Source organism: Aspergillus ibericus (genome assembly GCF_003184845.1).
Source record: "Aspergillus ibericus CBS 121593 unplaced genomic scaffold BO80scaffold_62, whole genome shotgun sequence".
NCBI lineage: Eukaryota > Fungi > Ascomycota > Eurotiomycetes > Eurotiales > Aspergillaceae > Aspergillus > Aspergillus ibericus.
The window spans coordinates 73,156-88,088 of record NW_020292160.1 but is presented as its reverse complement, the minus strand read 5'-3'; the positions used below and the strand labels follow the sequence as shown (position 1 = coordinate 88,088).

The following is a 14,933-nucleotide window of genomic DNA, read 5'->3' as shown; positions in this document are numbered from 1 at the left end:
ACTGGGTAACCCCCATGATGTAACCGCTGCGTATTTGTTCCTGGCCGCATCCTCGCCACAGCCTCCGTTTAAGAAGCTCAACGTTGGCGGATTGCTGATGGCATCCTCATCTGAGTTCATTAGTATTTTCGCTTTTGACACAAATAGCGATAGAGTTAGCGACCGCAGTAGGACACCATGCCGTCCAATAATGAGCGTTCCCACTCCTTTAAGCGCATCGGCATCGTGGGGGCCGGCAACATGGGCTCCATGATGAGCTTTGCCTTTACGGAACTCGGCCTTGACGTGTCCATCTGGGACGCAAAACGAGAAAACATCGACGGGATACAGCAATGGTGCGACGAAGGAAAGTTCACAGGCAAGGGCAAGGTTGAAGGCTTCTACGACATCGACAAATTCACCAAGAGTTTGGAGGGCCAGGGAGAGCGGAAACTGTTCATCTTTTCCATCACCCATGGCGATCCGGCCGATTCCGTCCTAGACATGATCGAAAGCGACCTAAAAGAAGGCGACATAATTCTCGATGGCGGAAACGAGAACTACCGACGAACAGAGCAACGGCAACGAAGATGCAAAGAACTAGGGGTCAGCTGGATCGGCATGGGCGTGTCTGGTGGTTATCAGTCGGCACGGCGTGGACCGAGCTTATCGCCAGGAGGGGACCCCGAGGCATTGGAGCTCGTCCTACCGTTACTGGAGCAATATGCGGCCAAAGACGAAAAGACCGGCCTCCCGTGTGTGACCAACGTTGGACCCGCAGGTTCGGGTCATTTTGTCAAGATGGTCCATAACGGCATTGAGGGTGGGATGCTATCCACGACTGCCGAGGCCTGGGCCATCCTCCATTACGGGCTGGGATTAAGATACGAAGAAATCGCGGATGTCTTTGAAGACTGGAACAACAAGGGCGAGTTGCGAAAGAACTTCCTTCTTGACATCGGCGTGCAAATCCTGCGCACGAAAAAGACCCCTCAGGGTGACCACAAAGGGGAAGGCACTAGCCAAAACGACGGTTACGTGCTAGATGACGTGCTTGACAAAGTGGTACAGGACGATGATGACACCGAAGGCACGCCGTACTGGTCGATCATGGAGACCGCCAACCGGCATGTTGCTGGGCCTACTCTCGCCACAGCTCATTATATGCGCATTGCCAGCGGAAACCGTGCGGAACGACTGAAGGTTGCCGAGAAGCTCAACATTCCCGAGCCCAAGCCGATTGAAGTCAAGGACCGCCAGGGATTTATTGAGAAACTGCGTCGCGCCGTTTACTGCTCCTTCTTGGCTTCTTTCTGCCAAGGCTTGGAACTGATCGCCCGCGCTTCCAAGGATGAGGGCTGGAACGTTGATCTCAGCAAGTGCATCCAGATCTGGCGCGGGGGATGTATCATCCAGTCCGAAGCCATCGCTGACCTTCTACAACCGGCAATGAGAGCGGATCTGACCAACATGAAATTCGTGGATGAGATTGCCCGGGAGCTGCATCAGCAGTGGGATGCATTGAAGGAGGTTGTACTCGCAGCGACGGTGGCTGACCAGTACATACCCGCCTTGTCTGCCACATTAGAGTATTTGAAGTATGAAGGAGGGAAGATGCTGCCCACCAAGTTTATGGAGGCGCAGATGGACCTATTTGGAGCCCATGCTTACTACAAACCGGGAGTTCCTGGGGAGGATCCTGGGCCGGTGAAGAAGGGGCCGCACCACTATGAGTGGCGTCCGGCCTAGAGGGGAGTGTATTATAGTCATAATGTTTAAAGAAGCTTGTGAGGGATTAGGAGTTTCACATGTTCAGCATGCTATGGTAGCATTGGATGCTGCTCTAATCGGAGACTTTCATAACAACCCTTGTGCCTGCCAATATTTGAATCGTAGTGGATATGGCTTCTGGTCTGATGGGGTTAATGATGCAGGGACGGTGGTGGTGATGGTGATCAGGGGATGCAAAGAAGAGAAATGAGGGGAAAGGTGAAGATGAAGATGAAAGTGAAATGAAAGTGAATGGAAAGTGAATTGAAAGGAGGGGAACAACGTGTGGATGCCTGAGGACACGGCACGTGGGGCCGATAAGACGCGGATTGCCCGATTGGGCAACGACCCCGCCACCAGCTGGAAGATTTCCGAGAGGGTCAGCAAAGCGATGATTCTCGCTTTTCCCCTCCGCGCATGCTGTCCCTCTCATCGTCTCCCCTGCGTCGTCTTCTGTCCACCCTCCCTTCCAGGCCCCTCCGGAGAATCGAGTCTGCTAAGCAACTAGCTCAAAGAATGGCTGCCCTTCCCTCCACCTACGACGGTAAGTCCGCCAAATCCCCGAAGGGTGGTTCGGTCTCATGCTGATCGCCGTCTTCCCCTGGTGTAGAGCCCGTCCGTATCGCCGTCATTGGCGGTACTGGCCTGAGTGAGCTTCCGGGCTTCACCAAGGTGGCCTCGTTGTCCGTCTCGACTCCCTGGGGCAACCCCTCCTCCCCCATCACGATCTTGCACCACCAGTGCTCCCACAACCAGCAGACTGTTGCCGTTGCTTTCCTGAGCCGCCACGGTCTGCACCACCAGATCGCTCCCCACGAGGTTCCCGCCCGCGCCAACATCGCCGCTCTGCGCTCCATCGGTGTCCGCACCATCATCGCTTTCTCCGCCGTCGGCAGTCTGCAGGAGGAGATCAAGCCCCGCGATTTCGTCATCCCTGACCAGGTCATCGATCGTACCAAGGGCATCCGTCCTTTCACCTTCTTCGAGGGAGGCGTTGTTGCCCATGTTCCTTTCGGAGACCCCTTCGATGAGGGTGTCGCCAAGGTGGTTAGGGCCTGTGGACACAGCTTGGAGGGTGATGGTGTGGTGCTGCACGACCGCGGCACTTTGATCTGCATGGGTATGTGACTTGCGGACTATCAGCCTCAGTCTCCTCGGCGTTTACTGACCGTTGACTCCTACAGAGGGACCTCAGTTCTCCACCCGCGCCGAGAGCAAGCTCTACCGCTCCTGGGGTGGTAGCGTCATCAACATGTCGTGCCTGCCCGAGGCCAAGCTGGCTCGGGAGGCTGAGATCGCCTACCAGATGATCTGCATGTCCACCGACTATGACTGCTGGCACGAGTCGACCGCCGATGTGACCGTGGAGATGGTTATGGGCAACATGAAGGCCAACGCCGTCAACGCCAAGCGGTTCGTGACTGCCGTCCTGGACGAGCTGGCTGCCAGCCAGAACTCGGAGCTGGTCCAGGCCAAGCACATCGAAGGGTCCATCAAGTTCGGCCTCAGCACTGCTCAGCCGAACTGGAGCCCCGAGGCTCGGGAGAAGATGAACTGGCTGTTCCCTGGCTACTTCAACTAGGGTGCCCCAATGACCGGCTGACATGAGAGTTGATATTATGAAACTTAGAATAGATGACCATGGTCACTCATGAACTTACGAAGTGCATTATGCCGAATGGTATATAGACAATACTATTTGTATTAGAGTGTGTGGCTTTATTGTATCGGGGTGGTGTGTTTGTAACAACAGTAGACCGCATGTTGATCGTTGAGTGCTCTCATTCACTGCATGACTGCCAATTTCCTATAGCACAGCATGTTGCCCAGGAAATGGTTGTGAAAATTCACTGAGCACACCTTTCTTGTTTCCTGTGTGTTTCGTTCTCGTTGGCCCTGCGATTTCCTTGTCTAGTCTTACACCATCAACCACTGCAATCACAGTGCCCTGCGCAGAAGCCCGGACAGCGATGGCCTCTGAGTATGACATAATCGACCCACGAGGGGACATGCTCCTGCTCGTCGAGAAGCATGCAGGCCAGTTCCACACTCGCTTGGTCAAGATAGGTGAATTTGAATCCGTTCACATACTTCTTGCATGCTGCTCTTGATGCATGATGGCGCAATGCTAACTTACTCCCAATTTAGAGCACAATCACCCGCTGTATCTGGTCGCCAAGTCACATGGAGACACTGAAAGCGTTGATGATGGTACCATACAGCCCGCCAGAGCTTCGAATACATCTCGACTGGAGTTGACCGTGTCTGCTAGCTCCACTCTGGCAAATGAGGGCCCCGAGCAGTCATCGGGCGAGCTTGTCCGTGCCACCAAAAACAATCTTCCCAGTCCCGACATCACTCAGGCGAGAATCCGGGTTTCGTCAAAGCACCTGGCCTTTTCATCCCGCTTCTTCCAAGAAAAGTTCAGTAGCGAGGAGAGACTGAATCAAGAAGACATCCTGCCGCCTTGCTTCAACAACCTTGGCGCATTGTACGTTCTGCTAAACGCCATGCATTGCCGGGCCCGGAATGTCCCGCGTCACATCACTCTTGACACTCTGTGCATGCTGGCTATATTGATCGAGGAGTACGAGTGTCTCGAGGCAGTGGAAGTCTTTGCTGAGACGTGGATTATGAACCTCTCGGAGGGCGTTCCGAAGATGTTCAATAAGGACGCTGGTCGATGGCTGTACATCGCTTTGGCCTTCCGTAACAATGTACTCTTCCATCATATGACTCGCATTGCGATCCGTGAAAGTCCCGGACCCGTTCCCACCTTTGGCCTTCCCGTTCCTAATAGCTTGATTGGTAAGTTTTTTTTTTTTCTGAGGTGTGAGTTGCGGACATAACTGATCAGATTTACAGGCCACATTGAACACCTGCGTCAGCACAAAGTAGACTCCATCGTCATCTCGCTCTACGAACGGATGGAATATCTTTTGGACCATGGCGGCTGCTGTCGCTCGTGCGATACCATGATCATTGGCTCGATGATGCTTCAGCTGAAGCCGCGCGAGCTCTTCCCTCCGCCTCAGGCGCCGTATGAGGGCTTGAGCGTGGAGCATTTGCTGCGCATTGTCTCAGGCATGCAGGAGCCCCGATGCATGGAGTTATTTCATGAGCAGACGGGATGTCCCGCGATTGGCTGTTCCTTGATGCCGACGACACGCCTTCTCCTGCGACGGGTGGATCACGAATCGACTGGGTTGGAATTGGATTCGTTTCTCTCCGGTTGAACTGTCCTGTGGCTTTGATCCGGTGTTTTAGGATGGATGATCGCTTGGTGTTCGGATGTGGTCCATATTGGCTTTGATATCTCACCCGATAGGGATTGACCTTGGATGTAATATGAATTTGAACGATCATGCAAATTGACACCTATGTAATCTAGAAACCTGATTGAGAAACCAGACCTACAAAGTAGCTGAGACTACGGAGTAACTAAGATGTGGAGCCCGATTCTACTAGAGAATCGGCTAACTAACTGCCTTCGGCTAGCGTCGAGAACCAGCGCAGCCGAACTTCCCCACGCCGCTTAAAGACGAGCCGACTCCCGTCCTTCATTCTCTGGATCCCTCGCCATGACAGACTTGCCATTATCTTCCAGGGGCCAAGACTTACAACACAATATGTCAGCCAAACAAAGTCCTGAACAAATTGAACGCCGCAAAAGGCAAAACCGTATAAATCAAAGAACGTACCGTAAGCAAGCCACTGCCAAGCTTCTCACTGCTTCCGTATTGACCGACCCAGGTCTACGTAGAAAGATCCAATCTGGCAAACCATCTGCTCCAACACAGTGGCAACTCATTGGCTCCCTTGCTGACCAGGAGGATGGATATGGCGTCGCGGACATCATTCCTATCCATACCCCATCGAGCGTTTCACCAGATAAAGCGTTAATACATTCTCCAACGGATTCTTTCACCATTACTGCATGCAGTCTAGCGCCAAGAGGTGCCTATGAACGAGCAAATGCATTCAAAAAAGCTGCTTACCAGAGTTACATGATGGGTTCTCCCAAGGCTGATCATCTTCTGACCCTCATCAAACTTAACGTTCATCGCGCCTTGGCCGAGAACATGGCGGCCCTAGGCATGGATATGACCTGGATGAATCCTGATGCGATATCTCCATTTTGCACTTCGAAGCCATGGGCCGCCACCATCGGCAGAGTAATCCCGGTGCACCTTCAACCGACGAACATTCAGTGTACTATACCGCATCACCCATGGCTGGACTTCTTTCCGCATCCGAGGATGCGTGACCAGTTGATCGCGGCTGGGAATTGGTTTGATGATGAACAGCTCTGTACGGATATTATGGGGTTCTGGAGTGACAACAAGGATAACCCAGGGTTGATGATTTGGGGGAATCCCTGGGAGGTGGGCAATTGGGAGTTGTCGGAGGGGTTTTTGAGGAAATGGGGGTGGGCGGTTAGAGGATGTCCGGAGTTGATCAAGTCAACGAATCATTGGCGGGCGATGAGGGGGGAGAAATCATTATCGATGCGTGATGTGACATGAGGATATCTGCGTCTCCGGATATGCGCCACCATGACTATTCTGAGCGATTCACCAAAACATACCGATACCGGGCCTTCCCGCTATCCATATCAACAAGCACCTCATTCGCATCGCCCATCGGCCTCTCCTCAATCCACGGCGTCACCCCCTTCTTCACAGCCAGCTCCAGCATGTCCCGAATCTCACTCGGACTGCCAATCTTCGACCCGGCAAACCTCAACCCCATGCCAATCAACGCCCCCGCAGGAATAGTAAACGGCCCATTTTCCGGATTTCCTACCTGAACAAAAGTCCCGTTGGCGCGGAGGAGCTTCAAGGCATCCAAAATGGGGATTTTATTCGACGACACTGTCGAAATGATCACGTCCAGGGTCCCGGCATGTTCCTTGACCCAATAGCCTCCTTCCTCATAGGCAATATACCCGTCCGCACCAAGCGCCAACGCATCCTCTCTCTTTGCCTGACTGCGCGACAAGGCAACAACTCTCTCCGCTCCCAACGCCTTGGCAAACAATATTCCAAAATGTCCCAGTCCGCCTACCCCGAGAATCCCTACTCTCTTGCCCGGTCCACACCCATATTGCTTGAGAGGCGCATACACCGTCGCACCAGCACACAACATTGGCGCCGCCGCCGATGATTCAATCCCTTCCGGAATCTTCACTGCAAAATGCGCCGGAACACGGTTATACAGCGCGTATCCACCATATGAAGGACTCCCGTCCATGTACTTACCGGCATACGTGCCCGTCCAGAGATTGGGGCAGTATTTCTCGTTCCCCGTGGAACATTCGATACAAGGGCCGTTCACTCGGCCCCGACATGAGTCGCTTTGCGGACCGACGCCGACTCGGTCGCCCAGCTGGAGACCTTTGACTTGCGTGCCGATGCGCGTGATGTGCCCGATGATTTCATGGCCCACCAGGCAGGGGTAGGGGGTGGGTCTCTGAATCACGTCAGACAATGTTCTCATGGTTTGGAGGTAGGGAGTCAAGGGGTTTCCGGTGATGGGGAATCAAATAACTCAGGCTGACTTACCCATCCACTTCGAAGAACACACAAATCGGAAGCGCACACCCCACAATGGCTGATCTTGATATCGATATCGGTCTCTTCCCAGGGCTTGGGGGTGTAGGATTGCCAGACCATATGGCCATTTGCGGCGTCTTTGTCGAGGCCCATCCAGCCTGAGAAGGTATAGGAGGGTGTTGACATGTTGACAGCTGAGGATTATTCTGCGTGTGGTGGATAAGACCTAGGAGTAACGCTGTCTTTTATAAACAATTACACCGCCGGTCAAACGGATCAGGGCTGCCGATTCTTGCCACACCGGTGACATGGTAGATGCATTGTTGGATGACGCTCTAACTACATCTGGCTACTGAGGGGTCATCGCCGGATTCTACGGATTTTGTGTTCTAAGTCCATTCGGTGATGACAATAGACCCCGAGGCGATCACTGATAGATGACATTGCAGCAGGTGCGTGCACATCGTGGACCCGAGGTCCGAGTTATGGATAACTCCACATTCATCCTATACCACATTAATGCAGATTCTCGATTCGCTTGTATTCGCAGTCACATTATCTTTACGGATATTCTTCGGGCAATAGGCCTACCCCCCCTGATATGCTGCTCCACCCCAGCGATTGGAAAAAGATTTCCAATCAACATGCCCATAGCAGAGGATATCCGGAGAAAAATGTGACGCCAAAGTACGAAAGTGCACGAAGGTGGCAACTTCACTGAGGATATCGAATGACTCGACCATGTGGGATATATTATGTGCAGAACTTTGGCGTGTCCATTGGTCACTCAGCTAGCTAGAGGAGGGAAGTCGTTACTGCAAAGCACATCCTCCAAAGATGAACGCTCCCTCATATTCATAATCTATATACCCTCGCTCATTCCGACAAAGGAACCGTGTCGACATAAAGAAAAGGCATCATGCTACTCGGATGCCGATCCCCATGCACCTCAGCCTCATCAACGACCGCTTGAATAGCCGCCCGCTCCTTATCCGTCAGTTCAATCGCAAGACTACCCAAATTCTCATCCAGGTTCGCCTCCTTCGTCGTACCCGGGATAGGAAACGAAAGCTCCGACAACTCCGACACCCACGCCAAGGTCAGCTGTGCCACCGAACAACCTTTGTTCCGGGCAATCTCTTCCAACCGCCTCACAATGTCAACATTCTTATGGAAGTTCTCCTTGGAAAACCTCGGCAACACACGGCGCCGATCATTCTCATCAAAATCATCCCAAGATGTAAGCTGCCCAGACAAGAACCCGCGACTCAACGGGGAATACGCAATCAGAGCCACGCCCAGCTCCTGACACGCATCCAGCAACCCATTATGCAATGCCTCCGTTGCAAACGGTGACACTTCGACCTGGACAGCCGTGATTGGGTGCACTTTATGGGCACGTCTCAACGTCTCGGCGGAACACTCACTGAGACCGAGGTATTTGACGAGGCCGTCCTTTACGAGCTCGGCCATGGCTGCCACGGTGATTTCGATCGGTTGCTGGGGGTCGATGCGGTGGCAGTAGTAGAGATCAATGGGGTCATTGGCCGCCAGACCTAGTCGTTCGCGGCTTTTGAGGCATGCCTCTCGCACATATTCCGGACTGTTGTGGATGCTGGCGGGCTTGCCGGGGTGTTGTTTGATGCCGAATTTGGTGGCAAGAAAGATGTCTTTTCGTTTGTTGCTTGCTTTGAACCATCTTGCCGGTACTGTTAGCTATTGGGGGAACAATCAAGGCGGGTCGTGACATACTTTGCCATGATATCCTCATTGTCAGCATACACGTCAGCTGAGTCCCAGAACGTCGCGCCCTTGGCATGGGCGTAGTCGAGGAATGCCAGACGCTCTGCATCTGGGCGACGTGTGTTGTAGAACATGGACAGACCCATGAGTCCGAGTCCTGTATGAGACACTATTAGCGTTCAGTGGGACCCATTAGGGCGGGGGTTCACACCTTGGGCAGGGACTAGGGGTCCATCTCGGCCGAGCTGTCTGGTTGGAAGCATGATGTCGTGGTTTGTTCCGGTTTGTTAAGGGGCGTTAAAGGGCGTTCAAAAGCAAGTCTGAAGTTTCTGAATGTAATCCCTCATGGCCAGAGATTCTTCTGGTTGATATACTCGGGCCTGGCCAGTTGGCACTAGTCTGGTTAGGGTTAGTGCCATGGATCCCCCCGGCGGGTTGATTACGCGCTTACCCGTTGTGGCTAGACTGTCATCGAGCGACTATTCGGGACCATTAAGATCTATGGAATCCCGTCAGCGAGCATGTCATCCTCGAACTGCCTCCTGTTGCTTAAGTCCGTTTACCTCCTGGGTTGAACTCGAAGGTTGCAATAAACCCGAATGTCCGACAAGTACAAAATGCTCCAAGAAATGCTGCTGTCGGGGTCTTCCCACCACTTCTTTTCAAGGCATCCTGATGGTTGGAGAACCAACCATGACGATTGCGCAACAGGATCACATCCTCCCAACCGACTCCGAGGGGAGTGACGGCCAAAGCAGGCCGCAGGCCTTGAGTGACTGTGGAAGTACGCCGCCAAATGGGGGACTCCGAGCCTGGTTACAGGTCTTGGCCTCGTTCTTCCTCTTCTTCAACACATGGTTGGTTTCCTCGTTCAACGCAAGCCACAGCACGTCTCTAACCGTCTGATCGTCACCAGGGGAATCATCAATGCCTATGGAGCCTATCAAACCTTCTATGAAGAGACGCTCCTCCCCACCACCACCGCCTCCACCATCTCCTGGATCGGCTCTCTACAATCGTTCCTCATCATGTTTCTCGGCGTCCTGTCCGGCCCCGTATACGACGCGGGCTACCTCTTCCCCCTGTTATACACCGGCTCGTTTCTGGTCGTCTTCGGGCACATGATGCTCAGTCTCTGCCACGAGTTCTGGCAAATCCTCCTAGCCCAGTCCTTCTGCATCGGCATTGGAGCCGGTCTCCTCTTTGTCCCCAGCGTTGCCATTCTCTCGACGTACTTTACCACCAAACTACCGTTCGCCGTCGGGATCGCCGCCTCGGGCTCCAGCGTCGGCGGCGTCATCTACCCCATCATGCTCCGAAACCTGCAATCAGAAGTCGGGTTCGGCTGGTCCGTCCGGATCACCGGGTTTATCGCGTTATTTGGCCTATCCATATCGTGTATCTCGATGAAAGTCCGTGTCCTCCCCGCGACCCGCCGGAAAATGGTCGATTTGGCGGCCTTTCGTGAAGTCCCATATGCATCCTTTGTGTTTGGGATGTTTCTCTGCTTTATGGGGCTGTACACCCCTTTTTACTACGTCCAGTCCGTGGCCAGCGACGAGAACCTCGTTCCCTCCAATCTCGTCTTCTACCTTCTCCCGATTATCAATGCCGCCTCGACCTTTGGCCGTCTTCTTCCGGGATACATCTCTCAAATCACCGGAACATTCAACATCCTGATTCCGGGTGCTATCCTCTCCGGGGTCCTGGTGTTATGTTTGATCGCCGTCCACTCCGAGGGGCCTCTTCTCGTGATCTGTATCCTGTATGGCTTCTTCTCGGGCTCGCTGGTTTCCTTATCAGCCCCGATCCTGGTTCTTCTGACTCCCGACAAGGGAGCGGTGGGAACGAGAATGGGGATGTGTTTTACGTTCATGGGGATCGCGTTGTTGATTGGGACGCCGATTGCCGGGGCGATTATGGATCAGGACGGAGCGAGGTCGCTTTGGGTGTATGGGGGTGTTTTCACCCTGGTGGGGGGTGGTGTTTTGGGGTTCGCCAAGTTGAGTTGGGTGAACTGGGTGGGATTTCGAAGGGCTTCGTTACCTGTCGCTGCCAATGGTGCCCAGTCTGACTGAAGTGGCTGTCTGTATACTATATTTAGATGGTGGTATCGGGTCTGTCTATGCTTGCTTCTTTAGCGGGTCTCATGGAACAAAACTTCGGCTAGTAACTTCGATGAAAGACTACAAATGCCGACAGTTGGACCAACCATAAAAGGGTGCTGCCTACTACCTGACCCCTGATGATCCAAGGGGCCTGCAAAGTGCCTCGGCAGGCCCTGTCACGAGCCACGGGCCAGCAGCATATTCCCCGAAGGCCCCCGGCTGAATGACGAGCCATTCACCCGCCCGCGGCGAAATGAGCCGTTTCTCCTCCTCGCGGCCATCCCGGGGATGACCTCCATCTCTCCATCCTCGCTGATCACTTGCCCCCTCCCCCCAGTCCCTGCTTATCCATCCCTCGGTACCTGCCGATTTTCCAGCAATGACGGGCTCAACTGAGGGATTCGAGGTCCTTGGCATGCCCCCTGGCATGGCATCCTGGCACATTGCCGTCTTTTCATTGGCTTTCCACCCAGCATGACCACTACCTTCACATTTATCCAGCTAGTGATCGCCTGATCCATGGATGATGGAGTGAACGCCGGGCAAGGAACCGGGTCTAAAGCTGACCGGCCTATATTTGCAGCCTGACGGCCATCCCTGACGTTTTGCAGTGTCGCTCTTCCCGGTCCAGCGCCGTCACAGCCCCCGTCAACCATGAGCACCACCCGTCTTCTCCACCTGGCTCTGCTGTCAGGCTTGCTCCCATGGTCTTGGGCATCTTCCCCAGCAGAGACTCTCCACCCCCGCGACGATGAAGCCTTCTCGCCGCCCTACTACCCCGCCCCCGCTGGGGGCTGGCTCTCCGACTGGGCCGATGCATACGAAAAGGCCTACCGAGTCGTCAGCAACATGACGCTGGCAGAGAAAGTCAACCTCACGACCGGAACCGGCATGTTCATGGGTCCCTGTGCTGGCCAAACCGGGAGTGCGCTTCGCTTTGGCATCCCGAATCTGTGTCTTCATGATTCGCCTCTGGGTATTCGCAATTCGGACCATAACACGGCCTTTCCTCCCGGTGTCACGGTGGGTGCGACGTTTGATAAGGACCTCATGTATCAGCGCGGTGTGGAGCTCGGAGAGGAGGCCCGTGGTAAGGGTGTTAATGTTCTCTTGGGCCCGGTTGTCGGTCCGACTTTTCGCAAGCCGAGAGGAGGTCGCAATTGGGAGGGCTTTGGCGCGGATCCGAGTTTGCAGGCTATTGGGGGGTCGTTGACTATTAAAGGTATGCAGAGTACGGGGGCGATTGCTTGTCTGAAGCATTTTATTGGCAATGAGCAGGAAATGCACCGCGAGAGTAGTGTCATCACTCAAGGGTACTCGTCGAATATTGATGATCGGACCCTTCATGAGATTTACCTCTGGCCGTTTGCAGAGGGGGTTCGAGCGGGGACGGGCTCCGTGATGATGGCTTATAACGATGTGAGTGAATTATACCCTCGTCTGCGACTAGCTAACCGTCCTAGGTCAATCGTTCCACCTGTAGCCAGAACAGTCTTCTCATCAACGGCATTCTCAAGGATGAACTGGGCTTTCAGGGCTTTGTCGTCACCGACTGGCTCGCCCAACTCGGCGGCGTGTCGTCTGCATTGGCCGGCCTTGACATGAGCATGCCCGGCGATGGGGCGATTCCTCTGCTGGGAGACAGCTACTGGGGCTCGGAGCTCTCTCGCTCGGTTCTCAACGGCACCGTTCCTATGGAGCGTCTCAATGACATGGTCCGTACCTCCCTGTCCTCCTTTCCTAGACAGCCCTAACTCTCGCCAGGTCACCCGAATTGTTGCCACATGGTATCAGATGGGCCAGGACCAAGACTACCCTCTCCCCAATTTCTCCAGCAACACTCTCGACGAGACCGGGCCTCTCTATCCCGGGGCCCTCATCTCCCCCACGGGCGTCGTCAACCAGTACGTGAACGTCCAAGGCGACCACAATATCACGGCTCACGCCATCGCCCGAGACGCCATTACGCTCCTCAAGAACAACAATCACACCCTCCCTCTCTCCACCAGCGACTCTCTGCACATCTTCGGCACCGATGCCGGCCCCAACTCCAACGGTCTCAACTCCTGCACCGACCAGGGCTGCGACAACGGCGTCCTCACCATGGGCTGGGGCAGCGGCACCTCGCGCTTGCCCTACCTCGTCACCCCCCAGGAGGCCATCGCCAACCTCTCCTCCAACGCTCAATTCTACATCACCGACACCTTTCCCTCTGTTACCCCCAACTCCTCCGACATCGCGCTCGTCTTCATCAACGCCGACTCCGGCGAAAACTACATCACCGTCGAAAGCAACCCCGGCGACCGCACCACTGCCGATCTCTACGCCTGGCACAACGGCGACGACCTCGTCACAGCCGCCGCGGCCAAATACTCCCGCGTGGTCGTCATCATCCACACCGTCGGCCCCCTCATCCTCGAATCCTGGATCGACCTCCCCTCCGTCCAAGCCGTACTGATCGCCCACCTCCCCGGCCAAGAAGCCGGCTACTCCCTCACGGACGTCCTTTTCGGCACGTACTCCCCCAGCGGCCACCTCCCCTACACCATCCCCTACCAAGAATCCGACTACCCCTCCAGCGTCGGCCTCCTCGACCAAGTCTTCGGCCAAATCCAAGATCCCTTCACCGAAACCCTCTACATCGACTACCGCCACTTCCTTAACGCCAACATCACCCCCCGCTACCCCTTCGGCCACGGCCTCTCCTACACCACCTTCACCTACTCCGCCCCCGTCCTCACCACCATCACCCCCCTCGACACGGCCTACCCGCCCGCCCGCGCCACCAAAGGCTCAACCCCATCCTACCCCACCACCCTCCCCAACCCCTCCGAAGTCGCCTGGCCCTCCACCCTCACCCGCATCTGGCGCTACCTCTACCCCTACCTCGACGACCCCTCCTCCATCACCTCCAACTCCACCACTGCCTCTTACCCCTACCCCTCCGGCTACAGCACGACCCCCAAACCCGCCCCGCGCGCCGGCGGCGCCCAAGGTGGCAACCCCGCCCTCTGGGACATTGCCTTCTCGGTGCAAGTCACCATCACCAACACCGGGAATTACAGCGGTCGCGCCGTCGCACAGCTCTACGTCGAGTTACCCAGCAGTGACGTGCTAGGCGTCGATACACCAGCGAAACAACTCCGACAGTTCGAAAAAACGGGGACGTTGACGCCCGGGGAGAGTCAGACGGTGGAGTTGAATGTCACGAGAAAGGATCTGAGTATTTGGGATGTGGTGGTGCAGGATTGGAAGGTTCCAGTGGATGGCGATGGAGTTACCTTTTGGGTTGGGGAGGGACTGGGTGATTTGAGGGTTGAGTGTGCGGTGGGGGGGACGTGTGCGGTGGTTGATAGTGTCTCGTAAGTAGGTTGTAGTTGGATGGATTGGAAGAAGTGGGGGAGGGGGATATGATGGTTGTCACTTACAAGAGTAGTAGTACAGAATATACCTTTCTACTATCGAAAGGATGAAATGACTTGCATAGTGGGGCATATCCTATCTCTTCAACTGGGGTGAGTTCTCTCATATTGAGGGTAGGATCCTGCCAGGCAACTGAGTACTAGTACTTACTCATGTATGAGATCTTCCAGTTTCTATACATGAAATAATCAGACAAGGAATCTAGGACTCCGCGAGGTGTATGTATGTACTCATCACGTCATTCCCATTCCTCGGACTCTCAAGTACCAAAACGTCCGTCACTATACATCCCTGTAGATATTATTTCAGACGACGGAGCGTAAGACTACAGACCGGGATGATTATATTCGTTGTG

The 14,933-nt window shown here is 54.6% G+C and overlaps 7 protein-coding genes across 7 annotated transcripts; 5 read left to right on the top strand and 2 right to left on the bottom strand.

The window, feature by feature from the left end:
• Positions 1 to 177: 177 nt before the first annotated feature.
• BO80DRAFT_459247 (6-phosphogluconate dehydrogenase, decarboxylating) lies at positions 178 to 3,331 on the top strand (the record flags this gene model as incomplete). Its single annotated transcript, XM_025722334.1, has 5 exons — positions 178 to 1,509; positions 1,540 to 1,717; positions 2,265 to 2,293; positions 2,362 to 2,869; positions 2,934 to 3,331. 5 exons carry the CDS (start codon positions 178 to 180, stop codon positions 3,329 to 3,331), a joined length of 2,445 nt encoding a protein of 814 aa, XP_025570443.1.
• A 388-nt stretch (positions 3,332 to 3,719) lies between these two features.
• BO80DRAFT_497258 (uncharacterized protein) lies at positions 3,720 to 5,126 on the top strand (the record flags this gene model as incomplete). The annotated part of the gene is made up of 3 exons (XM_025724066.1): positions 3,720 to 3,806; positions 4,005 to 4,557; positions 4,615 to 5,126. The coding sequence occupies 3 exons, from the start codon at positions 3,720 to 3,722 to the stop codon at positions 4,983 to 4,985; spliced, it is 1,011 nt and encodes a 336-aa protein (XP_025570442.1). The 3' UTR covers positions 4,986 to 5,126.
• A 252-nt stretch (positions 5,127 to 5,378) lies between these two features.
• BO80DRAFT_367194 (bZIP transcription factor) lies at positions 5,379 to 6,275 on the top strand (the record flags this gene model as incomplete). The annotated part of the gene is made up of 2 exons (XM_025716278.1): positions 5,379 to 5,486; positions 5,580 to 6,275. The coding sequence occupies 2 exons, from the start codon at positions 5,379 to 5,381 to the stop codon at positions 6,273 to 6,275; spliced, it is 804 nt and encodes a 267-aa protein (XP_025570441.1).
• A 17-nt stretch (positions 6,276 to 6,292) lies between these two features.
• On the bottom strand, positions 6,293 to 7,835 carry BO80DRAFT_242509 (NAD(P)-dependent alcohol dehydrogenase). Its single transcript, XM_025714563.1, has 2 exons — positions 7,314 to 7,835; positions 6,293 to 7,221 (listed from the first exon to the last, which is right to left on the bottom strand). The coding sequence occupies exons 1-2, from the start codon at positions 7,488 to 7,490 to the stop codon at positions 6,310 to 6,312; spliced, it is 1,089 nt and encodes a 362-aa protein (XP_025570440.1). The 5' UTR covers positions 7,491 to 7,835; the 3' UTR covers positions 6,293 to 6,309.
• BO80DRAFT_242525 (aldo-keto reductase) lies at positions 7,715 to 9,631 on the bottom strand. Its single transcript, XM_025714564.1, has 4 exons — positions 9,499 to 9,631; positions 9,259 to 9,446; positions 9,057 to 9,204; positions 7,715 to 9,003 (listed from the first exon to the last, which is right to left on the bottom strand). The coding sequence occupies exons 2-4, from the start codon at positions 9,308 to 9,310 to the stop codon at positions 8,181 to 8,183; spliced, it is 1,023 nt and encodes a 340-aa protein (XP_025570439.1). The 5' UTR covers positions 9,311 to 9,446; positions 9,499 to 9,631; the 3' UTR covers positions 7,715 to 8,180.
• On the top strand, positions 9,576 to 11,125 carry BO80DRAFT_392536 (major facilitator superfamily protein; the record flags this gene model as incomplete). The annotated part of the gene is made up of 2 exons (XM_025717222.1): positions 9,576 to 9,904; positions 9,964 to 11,125. Exons 1-2 carry the CDS (start codon positions 9,723 to 9,725, stop codon positions 11,123 to 11,125), a joined length of 1,344 nt encoding a protein of 447 aa, XP_025570438.1. The 5' UTR covers positions 9,576 to 9,722.
• Positions 11,126 to 11,447: 322 nt separating this feature from the next.
• Positions 11,448 to 14,753, top strand: BO80DRAFT_392533 (beta-glucosidase). Its single transcript, XM_025717221.1, has 3 exons — positions 11,448 to 12,574; positions 12,619 to 12,870; positions 12,920 to 14,753. Exons 1-3 carry the CDS (start codon positions 11,810 to 11,812, stop codon positions 14,519 to 14,521), a joined length of 2,619 nt encoding a protein of 872 aa, XP_025570437.1. The 5' UTR covers positions 11,448 to 11,809; the 3' UTR covers positions 14,522 to 14,753.
• Positions 14,754 to 14,933: the final 180 nt, after the last annotated feature.

Excerpts from the sequence above, each read along its gene's own strand:
- BO80DRAFT_242525 (XM_025714564.1), bottom strand. The coding sequence starts at position 9,310 with ATGCTTCCAACCAGACAGCTCGGCCGAGATGGACCCCTAGTCCCTGCC. Across the intron at positions 9,205-9,258 it reads ACCCCTAGTCCCTGCCCAAG|GACTCGGACTCATGGGTCTG; the intron begins GTGTGAACCCCC and ends TGTCTCATACAG. Across the intron at positions 9,004-9,056 it reads AATGAGGATATCATGGCAAA|ATGGTTCAAAGCAAGCAACA; the intron begins GTATGTCACGAC and ends AGTACCGGCAAG.
- BO80DRAFT_392533 (XM_025717221.1), top strand. The coding sequence starts at position 11,810 with ATGAGCACCACCCGTCTTCTCCACCTGGCTCTGCTGTCAGGCTTGCTC. Across the intron at positions 12,575-12,618 it reads TGATGATGGCTTATAACGAT|GTCAATCGTTCCACCTGTAG; the intron begins GTGAGTGAATTA and ends TAACCGTCCTAG. Across the intron at positions 12,871-12,919 it reads TGGAGCGTCTCAATGACATG|GTCACCCGAATTGTTGCCAC; the intron begins GTCCGTACCTCC and ends AACTCTCGCCAG.
- BO80DRAFT_242509 (XM_025714563.1), bottom strand. The coding sequence starts at position 7,490 with ATGTCAACACCCTCCTATACCTTCTCAGGCTGGATGGGCCTCGACAAA. Across the intron at positions 7,222-7,313 it reads GTGTTCTTCGAAGTGGATGG|AGACCCACCCCCTACCCCTG; the intron begins GTAAGTCAGCCT and ends GACGTGATTCAG.